The following is a 20,696-nucleotide window of genomic DNA, read 5'->3' as shown; positions in this document are numbered from 1 at the left end:
TCAAGGAACCTGCTGATAGAAAGCAGGAGGCGATCCTGAAGTCTGTATATACACACACAGGCATTATACTTAGACCAGCTATTGCGTCAGCATGGATGTGCAGTGCTGCCGCTGCGTGGTCAGATTCCCTGTCGGAAAATATTGACACCCTAGACAGGGACACTATTCTGCTAACCATAGAGCATATAAAAGACTCAGTCTTATACATGAGAGATGCACAGAGGGAGATCTGCCGGCTGGCATCTAAAATAAGTGCATTGTCCATTTCTGCTAGGAGAGGCTTATGGACTCGCCAGTGGACAGGGGATGCAGATTCAAAAAGGCACATGGAAGTTTTGCCTTATAAGGGTGAGGAGTTATTCGGGGATGGTCTCTCGGACCTAGTTTCCACAGCAACTGCTGGGAAGTCAGCATTTTTACCCCATGTTCCCGCACAGCCTAAAAAGGCGCCGTTTTATCAGGTACAGTCCTTTCGGACTCAGAAAAACAGGCGTGGAAAAGGCGGGTCCTTTCTGTCCAGAGGCAGAGGTAGGGGAAAAAGGCTGCAACAAACAGCAGGTTCCCAGGAGCAAAAGTCCTTCCCCGCTTCTTCCAAGTCCGCCGCATGACAGTGGGGCTCCACAGGCAGATCCAGGTACGGTGGGGGGCCGCCTCAAAAATTTCAGCGATCAGTGGGCTCGCTCACAGGTGGATCCCTGGATCCTGCAAATAGTATCTCAAGGGTACAAACTGTAATTCGAGGCGTCTCCACCCCACCGGTTCCTAAAATCTGCCTGGCCGACAACTCCCTCAGGCAGGGAGGCTGTGCTAGAGGCAATTCACAAGCTGTATTCCCAGCAGGTGATAGTCAAGGTGCCCCTACTTCAACAAGGACGGGGTTACTATTCCACATTATTTGTGGTACCGAAACCGGACGGTTCGGTGAGACCCATTTTAAATTTGAAATCCTTGAACACATACATAAAAAAATTCAAGTTCAAGATGGAATCGCTCAGGGCGGTTATTGCAAGCCTGGACGAGGGGGATTACATGGTATCCCTGGACATCAAGGATGCTTACCTGCATGTCCCCATTTACTATCCTCACCAGGAGTACCTCAGATTTGTGGTACATGATTGCCATTACCAATTCCAGACGCTGCCGTTTGGACTCTCCACGGCACCGAGGGTGTTTACCAAGGTAATGGCGGAAATGATGATACTCCTTCGAAGAAAGGGAGTTTTAATTATCCCGTACTTGGACGATCTCCTAATAAAGGCGAGGTCCAAGGAGCAGTTGTTGGTAGGAGTAGCACTATCTCAGGAGGTGCTACACCAGCACGGTTGGATTCTGAATATTCCAAAATCACAGCTGGTTCCGACGACACGTCTACTGTTCCTGGGTATGATTCTGGATACAGTCCAGAAAAAAGTGTTTCTCCCGGAGGAGAAAGCCAAGGAGCTGTCATCTCTAGTCAGAGACCTCCTGAAACCGAAACAGGTGTCGGTGCATCACTGCACGCGGGTCCTGGGAAAGATGGTGGCTTCTTACGAAGCAATTCCTTTCGGCAGGTTCCATGCCAGAATCTTTCAGTGGGACCTGTTGGACCAATGGTCCGGATCGCATCTTCAGATGCATCGCCTAATAACCCTGTCTCCAAGAACCAGGGTGTCTCTGCTGTGGTGGCTGCAGAGTGCTCATCTTCTAGAGGGCCGCAGATTCGGCATACAGGACTGGGTCCTGGTGACCACGGATGCCAGCCTTCGAGGCTGGGGGGCAGTCACACAGGGAAGAAACTTCCAAGGACTATGGTCGAGTCAGGAAACTTCCCTACACATAAATATTCTGGAACTAAGGGCCATTTACAATGCCCTAAGTCAGGCAAAATCCCTGCTTCTACACCAGCCGGTACTGATCCAGTCAGACAACATCACGGCAGTCGCCCATGTAAATCGACAGGGCGGCACAAGAAGCAGGATGGCAATGGCAGAAGCCACAAGGATTCTCCGATGGGCGGAAAATCACGTACTAGCACTGTCAGCAGTGTTCATTCCGGGAGTGGACAACTGGGAAGCAGACTTTCTCAGCAGGCACGACCTCCACCCGGGAGAGTGGGGACTTCATCCAGAAGTCTTCACGCTGATTGTAAATCGATGGGAACGACCACAGGTGGACATGATGGCGTCCCGCCTAAACAAAAAACTAGAGAGATATTGCGCCAGGTCAAGGGACCCTCAGGCGATAGCTGTGGACGCTCTAGTGACACCGTGGGTGTACCAGTCAGTTTGTGTTCCCTCCTCTGCCTCTCATACCAAAGGTACTGAGAATAATAAGAAAACGAGGAGTAAGAACAATACTCGTGGTTCCGGATTGGCCAAGACGAGCGTGGTACCCGGAACTTCAAGAGATGATCTCAGAGGACCCATGGCCTCTGCCGCTCAGACAGGACCTGCTGCAGCAGGGGCCCTGTCTGTTCCAAGACTTACCGCGGCTGCGTTTGACGGCATGGCGGTTGAACGCCGGATCCTGAAGGAAAGGGGCATTCCGGAGGAAGTCATTCCTACGCTGATTAAAGCCAGGAAAGATGTAACTGTAAAGCATTATCACCGCATATGGCGGAAATATGTTGCTTGGTGTGAGGCCAAAAAGGCCCCAACAGAGGAATTTCAACTAGGTCGATTTCTGCATTTCCTACAAGCAGGAGTGACTATGGGCCTGAAATTAGGCTCCATTAAGGTACAGATCTCGGCTCTGTCGATTTTCTTCCAGAAAGAACTGGCTTCACTACCTGAAGTTCAGACGTTTGTGAAAGGAGTGCTGCATATTCAGCCCCCGTTTGTGCCTCCAGTGGCACCTTGGGATCTCAACGTGGTGTTGAGTTTCTTAAAATCACATTGGTTTGAGCCACTTAAAACCGTGGATCTAAAATATCTCACGTGGAAAGTGGTCATGTTATTGGCCTTGGCTTCAGCCAGGCGTGTGTCAGAATTGGCGGCTTTGTCATGTAAAAGCCCTTATCTGATTTTCCATATGGATAGGGCGGAATTGAGGACTCGTCCCCAGTTTCTCCCTAAGGTGGTATCAGCTTTTCACTTGAACCAACCTATTGTGGTGCCTGCGGCTACTAGGGACTTGGAGGATTCCAAGTTGCTGGACGTAGTCAGGGCCTTGAAAATTTATGTTTCCAGTACGGCTAGAGTCAGGAAAACTGACTCGCTATTTATCCTGTATGCACCCAACAAGCTGGGTGCTCCTGCTTCTAAGCAGACTATTGCTCGCTGGATTTGTAGCACAATTCAGCTGGCGCATTCTGCGGCTGGACTGCCGCATCCTAAATCAGTGAAAGCCCATTCCACAAGGAAGGTGGGCTCATCTTGGGCGGCTGCCCGAGGGGTCTCGGCTTTACAACTTTGCCGAGCTGCTACTTGGTCAGGGGCAAACACGTTTGCAAAATTCTTCAAATTTGATACCCTGGCTGAGGAGGACCTTGAGTTCTCTCATTCGGTGCTGCAGAGTCATCCGCACTCTCCCGCCCGTTTGGGAGCTTTGGTATAATCCCCATGGTCCTTACGGAGTTCCCAGCATCCACTAGGACGTCAGAGAAAATAAGATTTTACTCACCGGTAAATCTATTTTCTCGTAGTCCGTAGTGGATGCTGGGCGCCCGTCCCAAGTGCGGATTGTCTGCAATACTTGTACATAGTTATTGTTAACTAAAGGGTTATTGTTGAGCCATCTGTTGAGAGGCTCTGTTGTTTTCATGCTGTAAAACTGGATATAGTATCACGAGTTGTACGGTGTGATGGGTGTGGCTGGTATGAGTCTTACCCGGGATTCAAAATCCTTCCTTATTATGTCAGCTCGTCCGGGCACAGTGTCCTAACTGAGGCTTGGAGGAGGGTCATAGTGGGAGGAGCCAGTGCACACCAGGTGACCTAAAAGCTTTCTTTAGTTGTGCCCAGTCTCCTGCGGAGCCGCTATTCCCCATGGTCCTTTCGGAGTTCCCAGCATCCACTACGGACTACGAGAAATAGATTTACCGGTGAGTAAAATCTTATTTTTTCCCTTAAGGAAAACTCAACCACAGGGAGTTCGGAAAGTCCCTCCGCAGTGACTGTGGACTAAGTAATATGACAACATAATTGTTTGTTTTTAAACACTTTATTCACATGAAATAAAAGAGAATTCATTGTTCTTGCCTGCAAAAAGTGCTGTCCCTCTCTGACCACCTGTGGCTGCAGAGTAGATCTGCAGTCAGAGACCGTGCTCACTGCGGAGGGACTTTTTGAACTCCCTGTACTTTATTGGGAAAATACAGTCCACAGGTCTGCTTATTATATGTGGTGTTTCTTTGTTTCCATCTAGGCATTGTTGACTTATCACAATATTTTCACACTATTTATTTAAGAGCATTTTCTAGTCTAAAGATACCAAAATGGCATCTCCAAAGCAAGACAGTCTTCCATTAGATAGTCCTCCGATGCCACGAGTTATCTTAGTTATAAGTCTATACTGTAACATAGCTTTATAGACTGTTCGGGGTTAGTGTAAAACTATGGGGGGGGATTCAGTTGGCCGCAGTAAATTACTGTGGACTAATTGATCTCCCCTCACCCCCACCCCTGGGGATTATCCTATTAGTGAAACTATGTCTGTTTTTGTGATCACGGCAGCAAAAACACATAGGTCCGTGACGTTATCACTGATTCTATGCACTAAAACAGATCATTTTGGGGCTCTAATTGGATTGCCAGAAAAATAATGGTGGTAAAGTCACATTTTTAGCGCCAGAACAATGATTGAGGCTAATTGAACCCTCCCCCCTATGTGCGCACACTCTCTCATCTGTTCAGCTGGGGAAAGCAGAACAGAGGGGAGGACTGGAATCGTTACCAGACACGTACACAGGCATAAACGGTCATTACTGCAGCCCATCATTATCCTGGACAAATGTTCCCACAGACTATTTACTTTGGAGTCTTTCTGCTTGGCAGAAATCGAAATCTTCCTGGAAGATCGAAATGATAAATTGCAAAGATCACCCATTGCTTTTTTTATTTTTATTTCTTTATTAGAGAACAATTTTCTCAGCACTAAGTTTGCATTGCATAAAATAAATTAGGCTCATGTTTCTAATTAAAATAAAGATTTAATAGGTTTTGAAAACTGTTGTCACATGTTTGCATACACCAAGCATTCTTACACACCCCAGTAAGTTGTGACTGCGTAATCTCTTCTGCAGGGTCCCGCCTTCAAACAGTATATGGACATATTCTCTCTGCCAGAGATGAACCTCTTGTCCATTGCCAATGACTTCTTCCTTAGCAACAACATTGAGTATGACCCTATTCACCTCTACAAGGATGTAACCGTAAGTGTACATGGGTATCATAGCTGTATGTATGTATGTATGTATGTATGTGTGGTAATGCAATGCTGATCTGGAACCCTGCATAGAACATATAGGGGTCTATTCATGAAGCAGTGAAAAGAGCGGAGAAGTGAGCCAGTGGAGAAGTTGATCATGGCAACCAATCAGCTGCTCTGTATAATTTTATAGTATGCAAATTATAAATGTTACTTCAGTGCTGATTGGTTCTTCTCCCCTGGCTCACTTCTCCACAGTTTTCACTGCTTCATGAATAGACCCCAAAGAGAGAGATTCTGTTCTTGCAGCGTTATCCGTTATTATTCTGTGTGTACGAGTAACACACGGCTGTAGCTGCTACCGGTAGCACCAGCTGTGCAGCCATATGTTGTGGTTGATTTGTAAAGAGCCACATTGCTCGGCAAAGCTACAAGGTGAGCAGATTATACGCAAATGTGAAGACAAAAGGGTGGGAGGGCCCTGCTTTTGCGAGAGGGTGTAACCTAGTAGGGAAGGGCACATCTGAGAGGAGAAAGGGGGGGGATCAGTGGAACTTGGGATAGCTGCATGGGTATAACAGTGTGAGCAGTATATGCGGTAGTAGAGTGTGCTCTAGTAATGTGGAGGATTGTTGTACACTAGGCATTCCCAACCTCCGTCTTCAAGGCACATTAACAGTGCGGGGTTTAGTGATATCTAGGCTTCAGCGCAGATGGGTAAATCAAAGTAACTGAGGTACTAAATGTCACCTATGCTTAAGTAAGGATATCCCTAAAACCTGGACTGTTAGCATGCCTTGGGGACTGAGGTTGGGAATGCCTGCTGTAGGGCATTAGTATCCACAGTCTGAGTGTGGTGGGGAATGCCACAGTTGGGTAGCGGCATAGGAGAAGGTGGTAGACATGAGAGAGGCAGTGAGACCAACCTAATGCTGCTTTCAGATCGCAAATGCCGGATCCCACCCAGTAAGCGAAACGTGTCCTTACCGGGTGGGATCCGGCATTTGCGCTCCTTTGCTGGCTTTCCGACCCGGCAATATACCGGGTCGGTTGCCATAGCAGCGGGGGGCGCAGCAGGGGCGGGGGTGGAGGCGGCGCTGGGAGATGAGCTCATCTCCTGCGCCGCCTCTCCCTATGCTGTGAATGGGAGCCGTGTCGCATTGGAACGGCTCCCATTCACACTGCACCTGACCCGGTAATAACCCTTCTTTTTTTACCGGGTTGAATTACCAGGTCAGGCGACCCGCTAATTCAGCAAAGGAGCTTTCACATGCACACTGACCCGTTTCGACATGGGTTATTTGTGCGATGTGAAAGGGGTATAATTTAGTGTGCGAGAAGGACTTTCGGGGTAATTGACTGACTAGTTGCAGCCGTGTCTTGATTAAAAAAATAAAAAAATGAAGAAAACATTCTGGTATCTTAACACTTGTTCATATATTTTATTTAATCTCCAATGTAAGGAAGATATTTGCAAATCCTCTTAAAGATATTTCCAATTATTCTGATATGTTTAGCTATAAAAAAAAAATTGCTTTAATCCCAAAAATCAGTTTTCAGAGATTTAGACTTTATACTAGCCTCATTTTTTAGTGGAGTGTTTTTATTTCCGGAAAATCCAGAAACTAGATTGTCAGCAGTGTGGTTCCTGGCCAGAGATGAGCGATGATTCTGTATGGGGAGCACCGTGTGAGCTGTGTTCGGGTGATCTCCTATAGATACACAGCGCTCACGTTTTTAGGACTTAGAAGGACGTGTGTGTGTGTTTGATAAGCACCTGGAAGCATTTGGCAATCTTACGATCTTATCCCAGTACAGTTTCCCCATCTCGTATATTTTTAAAGAAAACTTAGAGAATATACTTCAGCCTTAAATACATTATATTTGTTGGCTTAGTAGCGTTACACAGATATGCACCCAGCACGCGGTAACCTGACCTGTTTGAGTATTGAACAGGTCTGAATATCTGTTAACCAACATGCTGTATAAGGGCAGGGAGGAGGGGGCTCTCCTCCTGTTTTGGGGGGAAAACAAGTCTGGCTGAAACCAGTGTGTGCTGGAAGCGTAGAGCTGAGTGATTGTCAGTAACCACTGTGGTATTAAGGAAGCGCCTTATATTTTGTTTCTGTAGCACCCTCCCCCACCCCTTCTGTATTTGTGTGCGGAACTGAGCCCTCTGTCTTCGACTGGAACATTATGTACTAGAAAGTGAGCCTTGTGATGTAACCGGCCACAGATGTTTATTATCTCATGCCATGATGACAGACCTTCTCTATCAGTCAGCGTGCAGTACAGGAGGGACTGGAGAGGTGCCTGTGATTATAATACCAGAATGGTGTGTGTGTGTGTGTGTGTGTGTGTGTGTGTGTGTGTGTGTGTGTGTGTGTGTGTGTGTGTGTGTGTGTGTGTGTGTGTGTGTGTGTGTGTGTGTGTGTGTACAGGAGGAGCATCTATGGACAAACACACGCTATTGAAAAAAAAAATAATTGTCTTACTGACTGGTACTCTGTATGAATGGGACTGATTGATTGAGTTGGGGAACAACCAGTGGCAAACAGAGGATTTCTACAGGGGGGTTTCCAAATGCACTCCACAATCTCCCACTCTGCGGAAGATGGAATACAGTATTCATATTTAACACTGTAGATGGTCTATTGTATAGGCTGTATCAGACATATTTAAATAATATAAATAAGTGGTCAGAAAAAGGTTAAATACTATAATACACACATTCTCCCACCTCATGGTGAGGCTCCTGTCTCTTTCTGGCAGCTACTCTCTGGTCCAGTGCACTGATTGAGGATTCAGAACCACTCACACAGCAAACTTGGTAGAAGAAGCTACCACTGGGCATGTTTAGCAGCTCTGTCCCTTAAACTGCATGATGTGGTTGCAGCTTTAGTAATCATAGTATATGCCATTTCTATTGTCATAATTTGAGCCACTTGCCAAGAGGAGGGGGGTTTCCAGGCAACCGGAAACCCCCCTATGTTTGCCTATGACAAAACTTTATAATAATATAGTTGCCTACTCTTGTTTTAAAATACAGCTCCTTAGAACGCAATGTGAAGCCTCTGGCAGCACATAAGGGGAGTGCAAGTTGTTATTTAGTAAAACCTTCCTATTCCCAGCCAAGAACACATGAAGGGTATGCAACACATGCAAAAGAGGAACCTGCTCTGAAGAGCTTACAATCAAGAGGACACAAACCAGACGGCGGTGGAAAGTGGTTCCATTAAAGGACTGGTTGAGCTGTACTCAATTGCAGCTAATGAGGGAGTTCGACAATGTGGACTATAGAATAAAAAGACATCAGCACTAACGCAGCACGGAATGGTTTCTAGACCGTGTAGGACAGTCTAATCCCTGGCAATGATAAATGCTGTGGTACTCCTGTAGTTACTAGAGCATCTGCGTTATTTGTGCTGTGTTAATGCACTTATGTACTTAGAGTGAATTGGATTCTGTGTGTATTTTTGTCCCACCCTCCTTGTCGGCTGTACGGATTGTACAGTGTAGGTGGATTTGAGTGAATGCACCAAAAACAAACCCTTTCATGGATTCATGCACACGATGTTCAAATGCTCCTTCCCTATACAGTGACGTGGATATAAGAACAGCACTCATTGTATTTGGGTGTGATATATCATTTGAATACTACCCCAAGTGTCTTTAGGGAGGGCTTAATCAAACATGAAACCAGCAGTCTCCTTTCTAAAGTGATCCCCGTTATTGCGCATATCGCGCCCCCAGGGTGATCAGGTTTAGCTGCGTAATGGGGTAGGGGGCGCCTCGCTATACCGGGGGTAGCGAGGTGAAATGATGATACCACACCCGTCAGCAGAAACAGAACGGGGGTGGAAAGAATTGAATACTGCCCATGAACCTACAAGGCATTGACATGATGCAGGGTAAGGTGCTCACAAGAGGATGTAGTAGTAACGTCCACTGTCATGATGCTGAAATGTCGTCATCTGCAGAATGCCGACATGTTCACAGTGGGTTAGGCTACGGGATGGGAGGGGTAAGCTTGCATACACCCTGCACGATGTGTGACTCCGCTGAGTGTGCGCAGTGTGATGTAACAATACATCGGGATCAGTATACCATGGCGCAATGTGTCGTTACAGCATGCGTGGCCATCGTTCATTGCATCGTCCCATCTGACACGCAGCACATCAGATGGGAAGATGTGATAACTGACCACATAATCAGGCGTTCACACTATACTATGCGTATATAGGCTGTGGGACGGGAGTGTTCGGGTTGGGCTACAGGGTAGAAGGGTTAGGGTTGGGCTACAGGGTAGAAGGGATAGGGTTGGGCTACAGGGTAGAAGGGATAGGGTTGGGCTACAGGGTAGAAGGGTTAGGGTTGGGCTACAGGGTAGAAGGGATAGGGTTGGGCTACAGGGTGGAAGTGTTGGGGTATGTCATACTGATGACCAGAAGCGCTGCAGCATCTGCCAGTAGTCATTGGGATGACACTGCTGGAACCGCTAGGCCCACCGTACCAGGTTAATCGCCACTAGACCACCGGGGGTGTCTTGTCAAAATTCCAATTATGTTGACATTATGAATGTTGCCAAAACATAGCACACTTCTCACAAGGGTCAACGTTGTGTCATTCCCCCCCCCCCCCCCCCCATATTATGCCTATTGAATAAAGATGTGAATTGGGGGGGGAAGGGGGGGGGTGCATGGTTTTAGCTACAATTGTGTTGCTGCAAAAAGGTTTTGTGTGCTCTCCGAGCCCTGTTCAGGAGCACGTACTCTAACCTTGGGTAACAGGGTTCCAGAATAAATAAACCAGTAGAGGCTGTTTCCTATAAGCCCTTGAGTGATGTGCAAGTAAATAGGACTGAGTATTTTTGTGTTTGTGAAGGACTCGCCTTGGGGAGAGCTGTATAGGGAGCTGCTCCTTGACCCTGTGTTCCCTTTACAGCAGGGAGATGAGCAGATGATAAATTACATTCACACCTGTGTGGATTATTTGCCCTGAAGCTATAAGAGTGTTCCTGTCCCAGGTGAAAGCACTGCAATCACTGGAGTTTAGCACAGTGGATTAGGGTTAATTAGCCTTTTGCTTACCCAGAGTTGAGGGGGGTGTTTTACGAGTTTTATTCCAGCACGTAGGAGGAACGCAGTGTTTGTGTATTTGCACGTAGGAGGAACGCAGTGCTTGTGTATTTACACGTAGGAGGAACGCAGTGTTTGTGTATTTGCACGTAGGAGGAACGCAGTGTTTGTGTATTTACACGTAGGAGGAACGCAGTGCTTGTGTATTTACACGTAGGAGGAACGCAGTGCTTGTGTATTTACACGTAGGAGGAACGCAGTGCTTGTGTATTTACAGTACACGTAGGAGGAACGCAGTGTTTGTGTATTTACACGTAGGTGGAACGCAGTGTTTGTGTATTTACACGTAGGTGGAACGCAGTGTTTGTGTATTTACACGTAGGAGGAACGCAGTGTTTGTGTATTTACACGTAGGTGGAACGCAGTGTTTGTGTATTTACACGTAGGAGGAACGCAGTGCTTGTGTATTTACACGTAGGAGGAACGCAGTGTTTGTGTATTTACACGTAGGAGGAACGCAGTGTTTGTGTATTTACACGTAGGAGGAACGCAGTGTTTGTGTATTTACACGTAGGAGGAACGCAGTGTTTGTGTATTTGCACGTAGGAGGAACGCAGTGTTTGTGTATTTGCACGTAGGAGGAACGCAGTGTTTGTGTATTTACACGTAGGAGGAACGCAGTGTTTGTGTATTTACACGTAGGAGGAACGCAGTGTTTGTGTATTTGCACGTAGGAGGAACGCAGTGTTTGTGTATTTGCACGTAGGAGGAACGCAGTGTTTGTGTATTTACACGTAGGAGGAACGCAGTGTTTGTGTATTTACACGTAGGAGGAACGCAGTGTTTGTGTATTTGCACGTAGGAGGAACGCAGTGTTTGTGTATTTGCACGTAGGAGGAACGCAGTGTTTGTGTATTTACACGTAGGAGGAACGCAGTGTTTGTGTATTTACACGTAGGAGGAACGCAGTGCTTGTGTATTTACACGTAGGAGGAACGCAGTGCTTGTGTATTTACACGTAGGAGGAACGCAGTGCTTGTGTATTTACACGTAGGAGGAACGCAGTGCTTGTGTATTTACACGTAGGAGGAACGCAGTGTTTGTGTATTTGCACGTAGGAGGAACGCAGTGTTTGTGTATTTGCACGTAGGAGGAACGCAGTGCTTGTGTATTTACACGTAGGAGGAACGCAGTGTTTGTGTATTTACACGTAGGAGGAACGCAGTGTTTGTGTGTTTACACGTAGAAGGAACGCAGTGTTTGTGTCTTTACACGGTACTCCCTTCCAAGTACATAAAGGGCACGCTGACTTCACTAAATGTTCTGCCTATTGTGTGACTTCCTAGGTCTGCTGTAATGTGGTGGTTCCAACCGAGTGAGTCTCAGGAGTAGATTTACTAACGCTTCTAAAACAGGCAAGTGGTGGTGTTTCCATAGCAAGTAATGCGATTGTAGCTATCCTTTCTCTATTGCATTCTAGATAATGATAGACCGAATTTGGTTGGTTGCTATGTGCGTTTTAGAAGCTTAAGAAAATCTACCCCCTTGATTTTCTTAATAGTGCGGGGCGTGTGATTCTACCCCAGGGTGAATGGACAGATAGCTTGTCTGTGGGGTCTTGCTATACAGGTAGCCCCTCCATATCTTGGCAATAACTCTGTTACTTGTACGGCTAACAGGAGACGGGGAACCATGTATGGACCCAGAGAGAACCTCATTCCACATGGATGGTCTGGTTTTCTTGTGTGCAAAGAAAGATGTGACACTTGATATGGTGCGCTAAAAATACCACTATGCAGCCAAATATGTGAATACCAAATAAGAAGGATTCCTCCAACCTCCACCACAACATGCAAAGAACAACAATAGGTATCAACTTATCCGGCGCTGTGATTTGTAGATCCGCCACTATAACACTGGTCTGGCTCCCTCCCGGAGCAATATTGGTTATATCCAGATAATATGCTGGTATGAAAAAAAAGGGTTTGTATAGTGAAGTACAGTAAAAACACCTTTAATTTACATAATGCATAAAATAATCCTGCTCCACATAGAACACATATACAGCGAATTCATCCAGCACAGGTATAGCGAGAGCAATTACCAGAGTTTTTAGTTCAAAACAGCATAATACAGGTGAATCTCGGGCACCCTCGATGTTAAGTAATGCTGCAACCAATCGTCTTGGTATCACCGTCACACGTCCGGTCTGGGGTCTTTTTGAAAAAGACCCCAGACCGGGGTAGAAACGCGTCGGAGGTGACAGCAGAGGACACCCAGGACGGACGTGTGACGGTGATACCAGGGCGATTGGTTGCAGCATTACTTAACATCGAGGGTGCCCGAGATTCACCTGTATTATGCTGTTTTGAACTAAAAACTCTGGTAATTGCTCTCGCTATACCTGTGCTGGATGAATTCGCTGTATATTTGTTCTATGTGGAGCAGGATTATTTTATGCATTATGTAAATTAAAGGTGTTTTTACTGTACTTCACTATACAAACCCTTTTTTTTCATACCCGCATATTATCTGGATATAACCAATATTGCTCCGGGAGGGAGCCAGACCAGTAGTGTTGTGGCGGATCTACAAATCACAGCGCCGGATAAGTTGATACCTATTGTTCTTTGCATGGTCTGGTTTTCTGTCTGGAACATAGATGCACTAGACTTGCTGGAACAGCAGCGGGATTAAGCATTTGCTGTAGTTGAAATCTATTGTCTCTTCTACACCCTGCATCTGTTACATGTCTGGATGTTGCCTCTATATGAAGGACGCTGCTCTGTGACTCCTTGTGCTGCGCAAACAGGAAGCGTCTTGGACGTAACATAAAGATGCTTTCCTTGGTGTTTAGTTGTTGGGGAAATGGCAGGGTTGTGCCAGCGCAGCATGTTTTGGCATTGCTATTAGTCATTGTGGAAGTTTATGTAAAAAGGGGGGTGAATTACTGTGGAGGCTGGGGACAGGGCATGTCCAGCCACTGGCTGGACTTTTAGGTGACTTTGTATCTCCTGAACACATACATACATACATACATACATACATACATACATACATACATACATACATACATACATACATACATAATACATACATACATACATATATATATATATATATATATATATATATATATATATATATATATATTATATATATATATTTTTTATCTTTATATTTTATATTATTTATTTTCATACAAAGGAGTTCCCTTTACTGCGCTGACTTTTCTATTACTTAATCTGCACTTTAAAGGTAACCCCCTGCTACTGGAGGTTAAAACAACGAATAGATACAGAAAGATACCTTAGATGCGATAATATAGTGTATTGTCGGTGTATATAATTATTGATGCACTTTTTGCAAATGGTCACTCAATATTACAATATTAAAATACAATGAATCACATTGGATACCGGAAAATTAATTTTTGGTATGAAAACAGTGGTACATACGTTATTTTTAAAACACGATACAAATAGCGCCGCGTATCATACCGCATACATAGTAACATTCATAACCTGTCTATGTCAAAAGGGTGCGTTGTTGGCCTATCGCCTCACCCTTACGGGTGGGAGCTCTTAGGTGAAATCCTCTTTTAATGGTACAAGTGATTATACAATAGATCCAAGAACAACTCAACGCGTTTCGTCCCCTCAGGACTTCATCAGGAGTATGGTTCAAAATGGTCTGTCAAATATACTCTCAACGAAGAGTGGTGATCTCAGATAAGGTTGGATACGCAACTTTGCTGTAATAAGCTAAAACCACTATTGCTGTGTCTCCCTCTGTTCAGCAGCCATGGCTGAAGGTGGGGGGATGGGGGGGAAAACGCGTTGAGTTGTTCTTGGATCTATTGTATAATCACCTGTACCGTCAAAAGAGGATTTCACCTAAGCGCTCAAACCCATAAGGGTGAGGTGATGGCCCAACAACGCACCCTTTTGACATAGACAGGTTATGAATGTTACTATGTATGCGGTATGATACGCGCTATTTGTATCATGATTTAAAAATAACGTATTTTAATACCTCTGTTTTTCATACCAGAAATACATTTTCAGGTGTCCAATGTGATGGTAGTGTCCTATTCATTGTATTTTAATATTGTAACATTTGAGTGACCATTTGCAAAAAGTGTATCAATAAGTATAGACACCGACCATACACTATATTAGCATATTAAAATAAATGTATATAATAATGAATACCGGTGCCGACTGTTATGCCGCTTGTAGGAGGCAAGTGTTCATGACAACTTACATTAGGGATAGGCAACGTTTGACATGCCAGCTACTGTGGAACTACATATCTCAGCATGCCCTGCCACAGATTTGATATTGGTGCATGCCAAAAAAAAAAGTCAGGGAGCGCTGGGATGTATAGTTCCACAGCAGCTGGATTGTAGATTGTCAGCCGAAGGATGCATCAAATTTTGGGCTTAACAACTGCATGAAGTTATTTTTTTATGTTTACTCAAGTTCCCCATTTGATCATTGTAAACCCTAGTATTTTTCGTAACTGCGGGCTGAATTCTGAGTTCATCGCAGCAGCAAATTTGTTAGCAGTTGGGCAAAACCACGTGCACTGCAGGAGGGGCAGATGTAACATGTGCAGAGAGAGTTAGATTTGGGTGGGGTGTGTTCAAACTGAAATCTAAATTGCAGTGTACAAATAAAGCAGCCAGTATTTACCCTGCACAGAAACAAAATAACCCACCCAAATCTAACTCTCTCTGCACGTTACATCTGCCCCACTTGCAGTGCACATGGTTTTGCCCAATTGCTAACAAACTTGCTGCTGCGATCAACTCAGAATTACCCCCTGTATCCCTTGCTTGCTGGCTTTGTTACTGACACTACGTATGTGCAACAGAATGTAACAGTTTTGTTTTGGCTACAGTCAGTTCTGTCTGCATGCAGCCGGCCACCGTGTAATCTGCCCAACCTCACATAAGTCTGTACAGATACGAGACCCTGCACTGTGCTACTTATGTATATAAGGAAATTACCAGCCCACGATAGATTTGTGGGTCACTATGGTCATGGAGCATGTGCATAAACTCAATTTTATCAGATCGATATAGATATATATATATATATATATATATATATATATATATATATATATATATATATATATATATATATATATATATATATATATATATATATATATATATATATATATATATATATATATACACACACACACACATTGAGTATCCCTTATCCAAAATGCTTGGGACCAGGAGTATTTTGGATATCGGATTTTTCCGTATTTTGGAATAATTGCATACTATAATGAGATCATGGCGATGGGACCTAAATCTAAGCACAGAATGCATTTGTTACATATACACCTTATACACACAGCCTGAGGGTAATTTTAGCCAATATTTTTAATAACTTTGTGCATTAAACAAAGTGTGTGTACATTCACACAATTCATTTATGTTTCATATACACCTTATACACACAGCCTGAAGGTCATTTAATACAATATTTTTAATAACTTTGTGTACATTGAGCCATCAGAAAACAAAGGTTTCACTATCTCACTCTCACTCAAAAAAGTCTGTATTTCGGAATATTTGGATATGGGATACTCAACCTGTGTGTGTGTATATATAATATAAATAAATATATATATATACATATACATTCACACAGGTTGAGTATCCCATATCCAAATATTCCGAAATACAGACTTTTTTGAGTGAGATAGTGAAACCTTTGTTTTCTGATGGCTCAATGTACACAAAGTTATTAAAAATATTGTATTAAATGACCTTCAGGCTGTGTGTATAAGGTGTATATGAAACATAAATGAATTGTGTGAATGTACACACACTTTGTTTAATGCACAAAGTTATTAAAAATATTGGCTAAAATTACCCTCAGGCTGTGTGTATAAGGTGTATATGTAACATAAATGCATTCTGTGCTTAGATTTAGGTCCCATCGCCATGATATCTCATTATAGTATGCAATTATTCCAAAATACGGAAAAATCCGATATCCAAAATACTTCTGGTCCCAAGCATTTTGGATAAGGGATACTCAACGTGTGTATGTATGTATGTGTGTGTGTATATATATATATATATATCTCTCATACACACACATACATAGAGATACATATATATATCTCTATCTGCCAGTATTTCAATTCACTCTACAGTCAACTCTGCAAGATAGATAGATACTGTTGCTGTTAGGATCGGCACTATCCTTCAATATTCTATAATGCTCCGGTGACCTCTGGAACATGCATCCAGGTACTCACAATAAACCAATCAGCGGCACTCAGAGACTGAAACAGCCGAAAATAGATAAGGTGCTAAGTGCTTTTAATCCATTTTCACAAAATAGGTGGTCCAACGTTTCGGGGCACGGACGCCCCTTTGTCAAGGTGAACAAGTACTTGACAAAGGGGCGTCCGCACCCCGAAACGTTGGACCATCTATTTTGTGAAAATGGATTAAAAGCATTTAGCACCTTATTATCTATTTCGGCTGTTTCAGTCTCTGAGTGCCGCTGATTGGTTTATTGTGAGTAGATAGATAGATAGATAGATAGATATGTGTGTGTCTTTAACATTTTGTTTATTCATAAATTGTTTTATTTTGTATATTTTATGGTGTCAGTTGTATATGGGATTAAAAGTGTGTTTGCAATAAGACAATATAAATGGCTTGCAGAGTCCATTTCCAGGCAGCTTTCCATCCTTTGTTTCACACGTGCAAACTTCTGTCTGTTCCTCGACTCCCCACTGTTTGCATTGAGTTTGGGGGGAGGGGGATTATTTTTGTCCTGACCTGATCGGACGGTGCTGTGTTACTCTGCACTGCACATGTATATATGCTGTAACTGCGTTGTATCACAACATAATAATGTAGTACAATGTGACACTTTTCTCTTGCAGGATGCAATCCGGGATGTCCACATCAAAGGCTTTATGTACAAATGGATCCTGCAGGATCTTGGTGAGTGATTGTCCTGTGATGGGTTCTCAGGCATGTTGAGCCTGGTAAGTGTTGTTGTTCCCGCGCTAGAGCGGAGCCTCGCCCTGTTCTCTCTCTGTGCTGGACGGATGGATGAAGCTTGTTGATGAGGGGGATGGGAGGTGTAGTCTCAGTGATGGAACAGTGGCAGGTCTTTCAGGAGCACATGAACGTAAACAGCTTTGCTTGATCCTTAGAAGGTGTCACCAGCTATAGCCCTACGGCTGAATGTGACTGTGGCTGGGAGGGTGACAAAGACACACGGACAAAAAGAAAAAAGTTCAGTTTGTTGACACTCTTTGAAATGTCCTGCTAACATCACGTGTGTTCTGCGTGATGGTCTTACTGTATTGTGATTGGGGGAGGGGGGTACACAGTTTAGTCTGGGATCTGTATATACAGGGTAAGACCAAAAAACTTGTATTTTAAAGGCGAACAATGAAGACATGGTAATTGTAGTCCTCACTGTATTTATTTTTCTCTAACGTCCTAGTGGATGCTGGGGACTCCGTCAGGACCATGGGGAATAGCGGCTCCGCAGGAGACAGGGCACAAAAAGTAAGCTTTTAGGATCACATGGTGTGTACTGGCTCCTCCCCCTATGACCCTCCTCCAAGCCTCAGTTAGGTTTTTGTGCCCGTCCGAGCAGGGTGCAATCTAGGTGGCTCTCTTAAAGAGTTGCTTAGAAAAAGTTTTTAGGTTCTTTATTTTCAGTGAGTCCTGCTGGCAACAGGCTCACTGCTACGAGGGACTTAGGGGAGAGAAGTGAACTCACCTGCGTGCAGGATGGATTGGCTTCTTAGGCTACTGGACACCATTAGCTCCAGAGGGAGTCGGAACACAGGTCTCGCCCTGGGGTTCGTCCCGGAGCCGCGCCGCCGACCCCCCTTGCAGATGCTGAAAATTGAAGAGGTCCGGAACCAGGCGACAGAAGACTTTCAGTCTTCATCAGGTAGCGCACAGCACTGCAGCTGTGCGCCATTGTTGTCAGCACACTTCACACAGCGGTCACGGAGGGTGCAGGGCGCGGGGGGGGGGGCGCCCTGGGCAGCAATGTATAATACCTGTATGGCGAAAAATACATCACATATAGCCCTTGAGGCTATATGGATGTATTTAACCCCTGCCAGACATCACAAACTCCGGAGAAGAAGCCCGCCGAAAAGGGGGCGGGGCCTATTCTCCTCAGCACACAGCGCCATTTTCCCTCACAGAAATGCTGGTGGGAAGGCTCCCATGCTCTCCCCTGCACTGCACTACAGAAACAGGGTTAAAAACAGAGAGGGGGGGCACTGATTTGGCGATATGAATATATATTAAATGCTATAAGGGAGGAACACTTATATAAAGGTTGTCCCTGTATAATTATAGCGTTTTGGTGTGTGCTGGCAAACTCTCCCTCTGTCTCCCCAAAGGGCTAGTGGGTCCTGTCCTCTATCAGAGCATTCCCTATGTGTGTGCTGTATGTCGGTACGTGTGTGTCGACATGTATGAGGAAAATGTTGGTGAGGAGGCGGAGCAAATTGCCTGTAATGGTGATGTCACTCTCTAGGGAGTCGACACCGGAATGGATGGCTTATTTATGGAATTACGTGATAATGTCAACACGCTGCAAGCCGGTTGACGACATGAGACGGCCGGCGATCAAATTAGTACCTGTCCAGGCGTCTCAAACACCGTCAGGGGCTGTAAAACGCCCATTTACCTCAGTCGGTCGACACAGACCCAGACACGGACACTGATTTCAGTGTCGACGGTGAAAAAACAAACGTATTTTCCTTTAGGGCCACACGTTAAGGGCAATGAAGGAGGTGTTACATATTTCTGATACTACAAGTACCACAAAAAAGGGTATTATGTGGGATGTGAAAACTACCTGTAGTTTTTCCTGAATCAGATAAATTAAATGAAGTGTGTGATGATGCGTGGGTTTCCCCCGATAGAAAATTATTGGCGGTATACCCTTTCCCGCCAGAAGTTAGGGCGCGTTGGGAAACACCCCTTAGGGTGGATAAGGCGCTCACATGCTTATCAGAACAAGTGGCGGTACCATCTACAGATAGGGCCGTACTTAAGGAGCCAGCTGATAGGAGGCTGGAAAATATCCTAAAAAGTATACACACACATGCTGGTGTTATACTGCGACCAGCGATCGCCTCAGCCTGGATGTGCAGAGCTGAGGTGGCTTGGTCGGATTCCCTGACTAAAAATATTGATACCCTTGACAGGGACAGTATTTTATTGACTATAGACCATTTAAAGGATGCATTTCTATATATGCGAGATGCGCAGAGGGATATTTGCACTCTGGCATCAAGAGTAAATGCGATGTCCATATCTGCAAGAAGATGTTTATGGACACGACAGTGGTCAGGTGATGCAGATTCCAAACGGCACAAAGATGTATTGCCGTATAAAGGGGAGGAGTTATTTGGGGTCGGTCCATGGGACCTGGTGGCCACGGCAACTGCTGGAAAATCCACCGTTTTTTACCCTAAGTCACATCTCTGCAGAAAAAGACACCGTCTTTTCAGCCTCAGTCCTTTCGTCCCTATAAGAGTCATATCTGCCCAGGGATAGAGGAAAGGGAAGAAGACTGCAGCAGGCAGCCCATTCCCAGGAACAGAAGCCCTCCACCGCTTCTACCAAGTTCTCAGCATGACGCTAGGACCGTACAGGACCCCTGGATCCTACAAGTAGTATCCAAGGGGTACAGATTGGAATGTCGAGACGTTTCCCCCTCGCAGGTTCCTGTAGTCTGCTGTACCAATGTCTCCCTCCGACAGGGAGGCAGTATTGAAAACAATTCACAAGCTGTATTCCCAGCAGGTGATAATAAAATTACCCCTCCTACAACAGGGAAAGGGGTATTATTCCACACTATATTGTGGTACTGAAGCCAGAAGGCTAGGTGAGACCTATTCTAAATCTGAAATATTTGAACACTTACAAAGGTTCAAATCCAGATGGAGTCACTCAGAGCAGTGATAGCGAACCGGGAAGAAGGGGACTATATGGTGTCCCGGGACATCAGGGATGCTTACCTCCATGTCCCAAAATTTGCCTTTCCCACCAAGGGTATCTCAGGTTCGTGGTACAGAACTGTCACTATCAGTTTCAGACGATGCCGTTGGATTGTCCAAGGCACCCCGGGTCCTTACCAAGGTAATGACCGAAATGAGGATTCGTCTTCAAAGAAAATGGACGACCTCCTGATAAGAACAAGGTCCAGAGAACAGTTAGAGGTCGGAGTAGCACTATCT

General features: G+C 44.9%; 1 protein-coding gene across 1 annotated transcript in view; it reads left to right on the top strand.

The window, feature by feature from the left end:
* LOC134948374 (5'-nucleotidase domain-containing protein 2-like) overlaps positions 1-20,696 on the top strand; it is an 81,012-nt gene that overhangs the window by 21,683 nt on the left and 38,633 nt on the right. Inside the window, exons 6-7 of the mRNA XM_063936307.1 lie at positions 5,222-5,350; positions 17,355-17,415. Of these exons, the coding sequence (XP_063792377.1) occupies positions 5,222-5,350; positions 17,355-17,415 (190 nt within the window). The remainder of the gene's footprint in view (positions 1-5,221; positions 5,351-17,354; positions 17,416-20,696) is intronic.

This window comes from Pseudophryne corroboree, chromosome 8, assembly GCF_028390025.1.
Source record: "Pseudophryne corroboree isolate aPseCor3 chromosome 8, aPseCor3.hap2, whole genome shotgun sequence".
In the NCBI taxonomy this organism is placed as follows: Eukaryota; Metazoa; Chordata; class Amphibia; order Anura; family Myobatrachidae; genus Pseudophryne; species Pseudophryne corroboree.
This window is presented reverse-complemented; position numbering and strand designations above follow the sequence as displayed.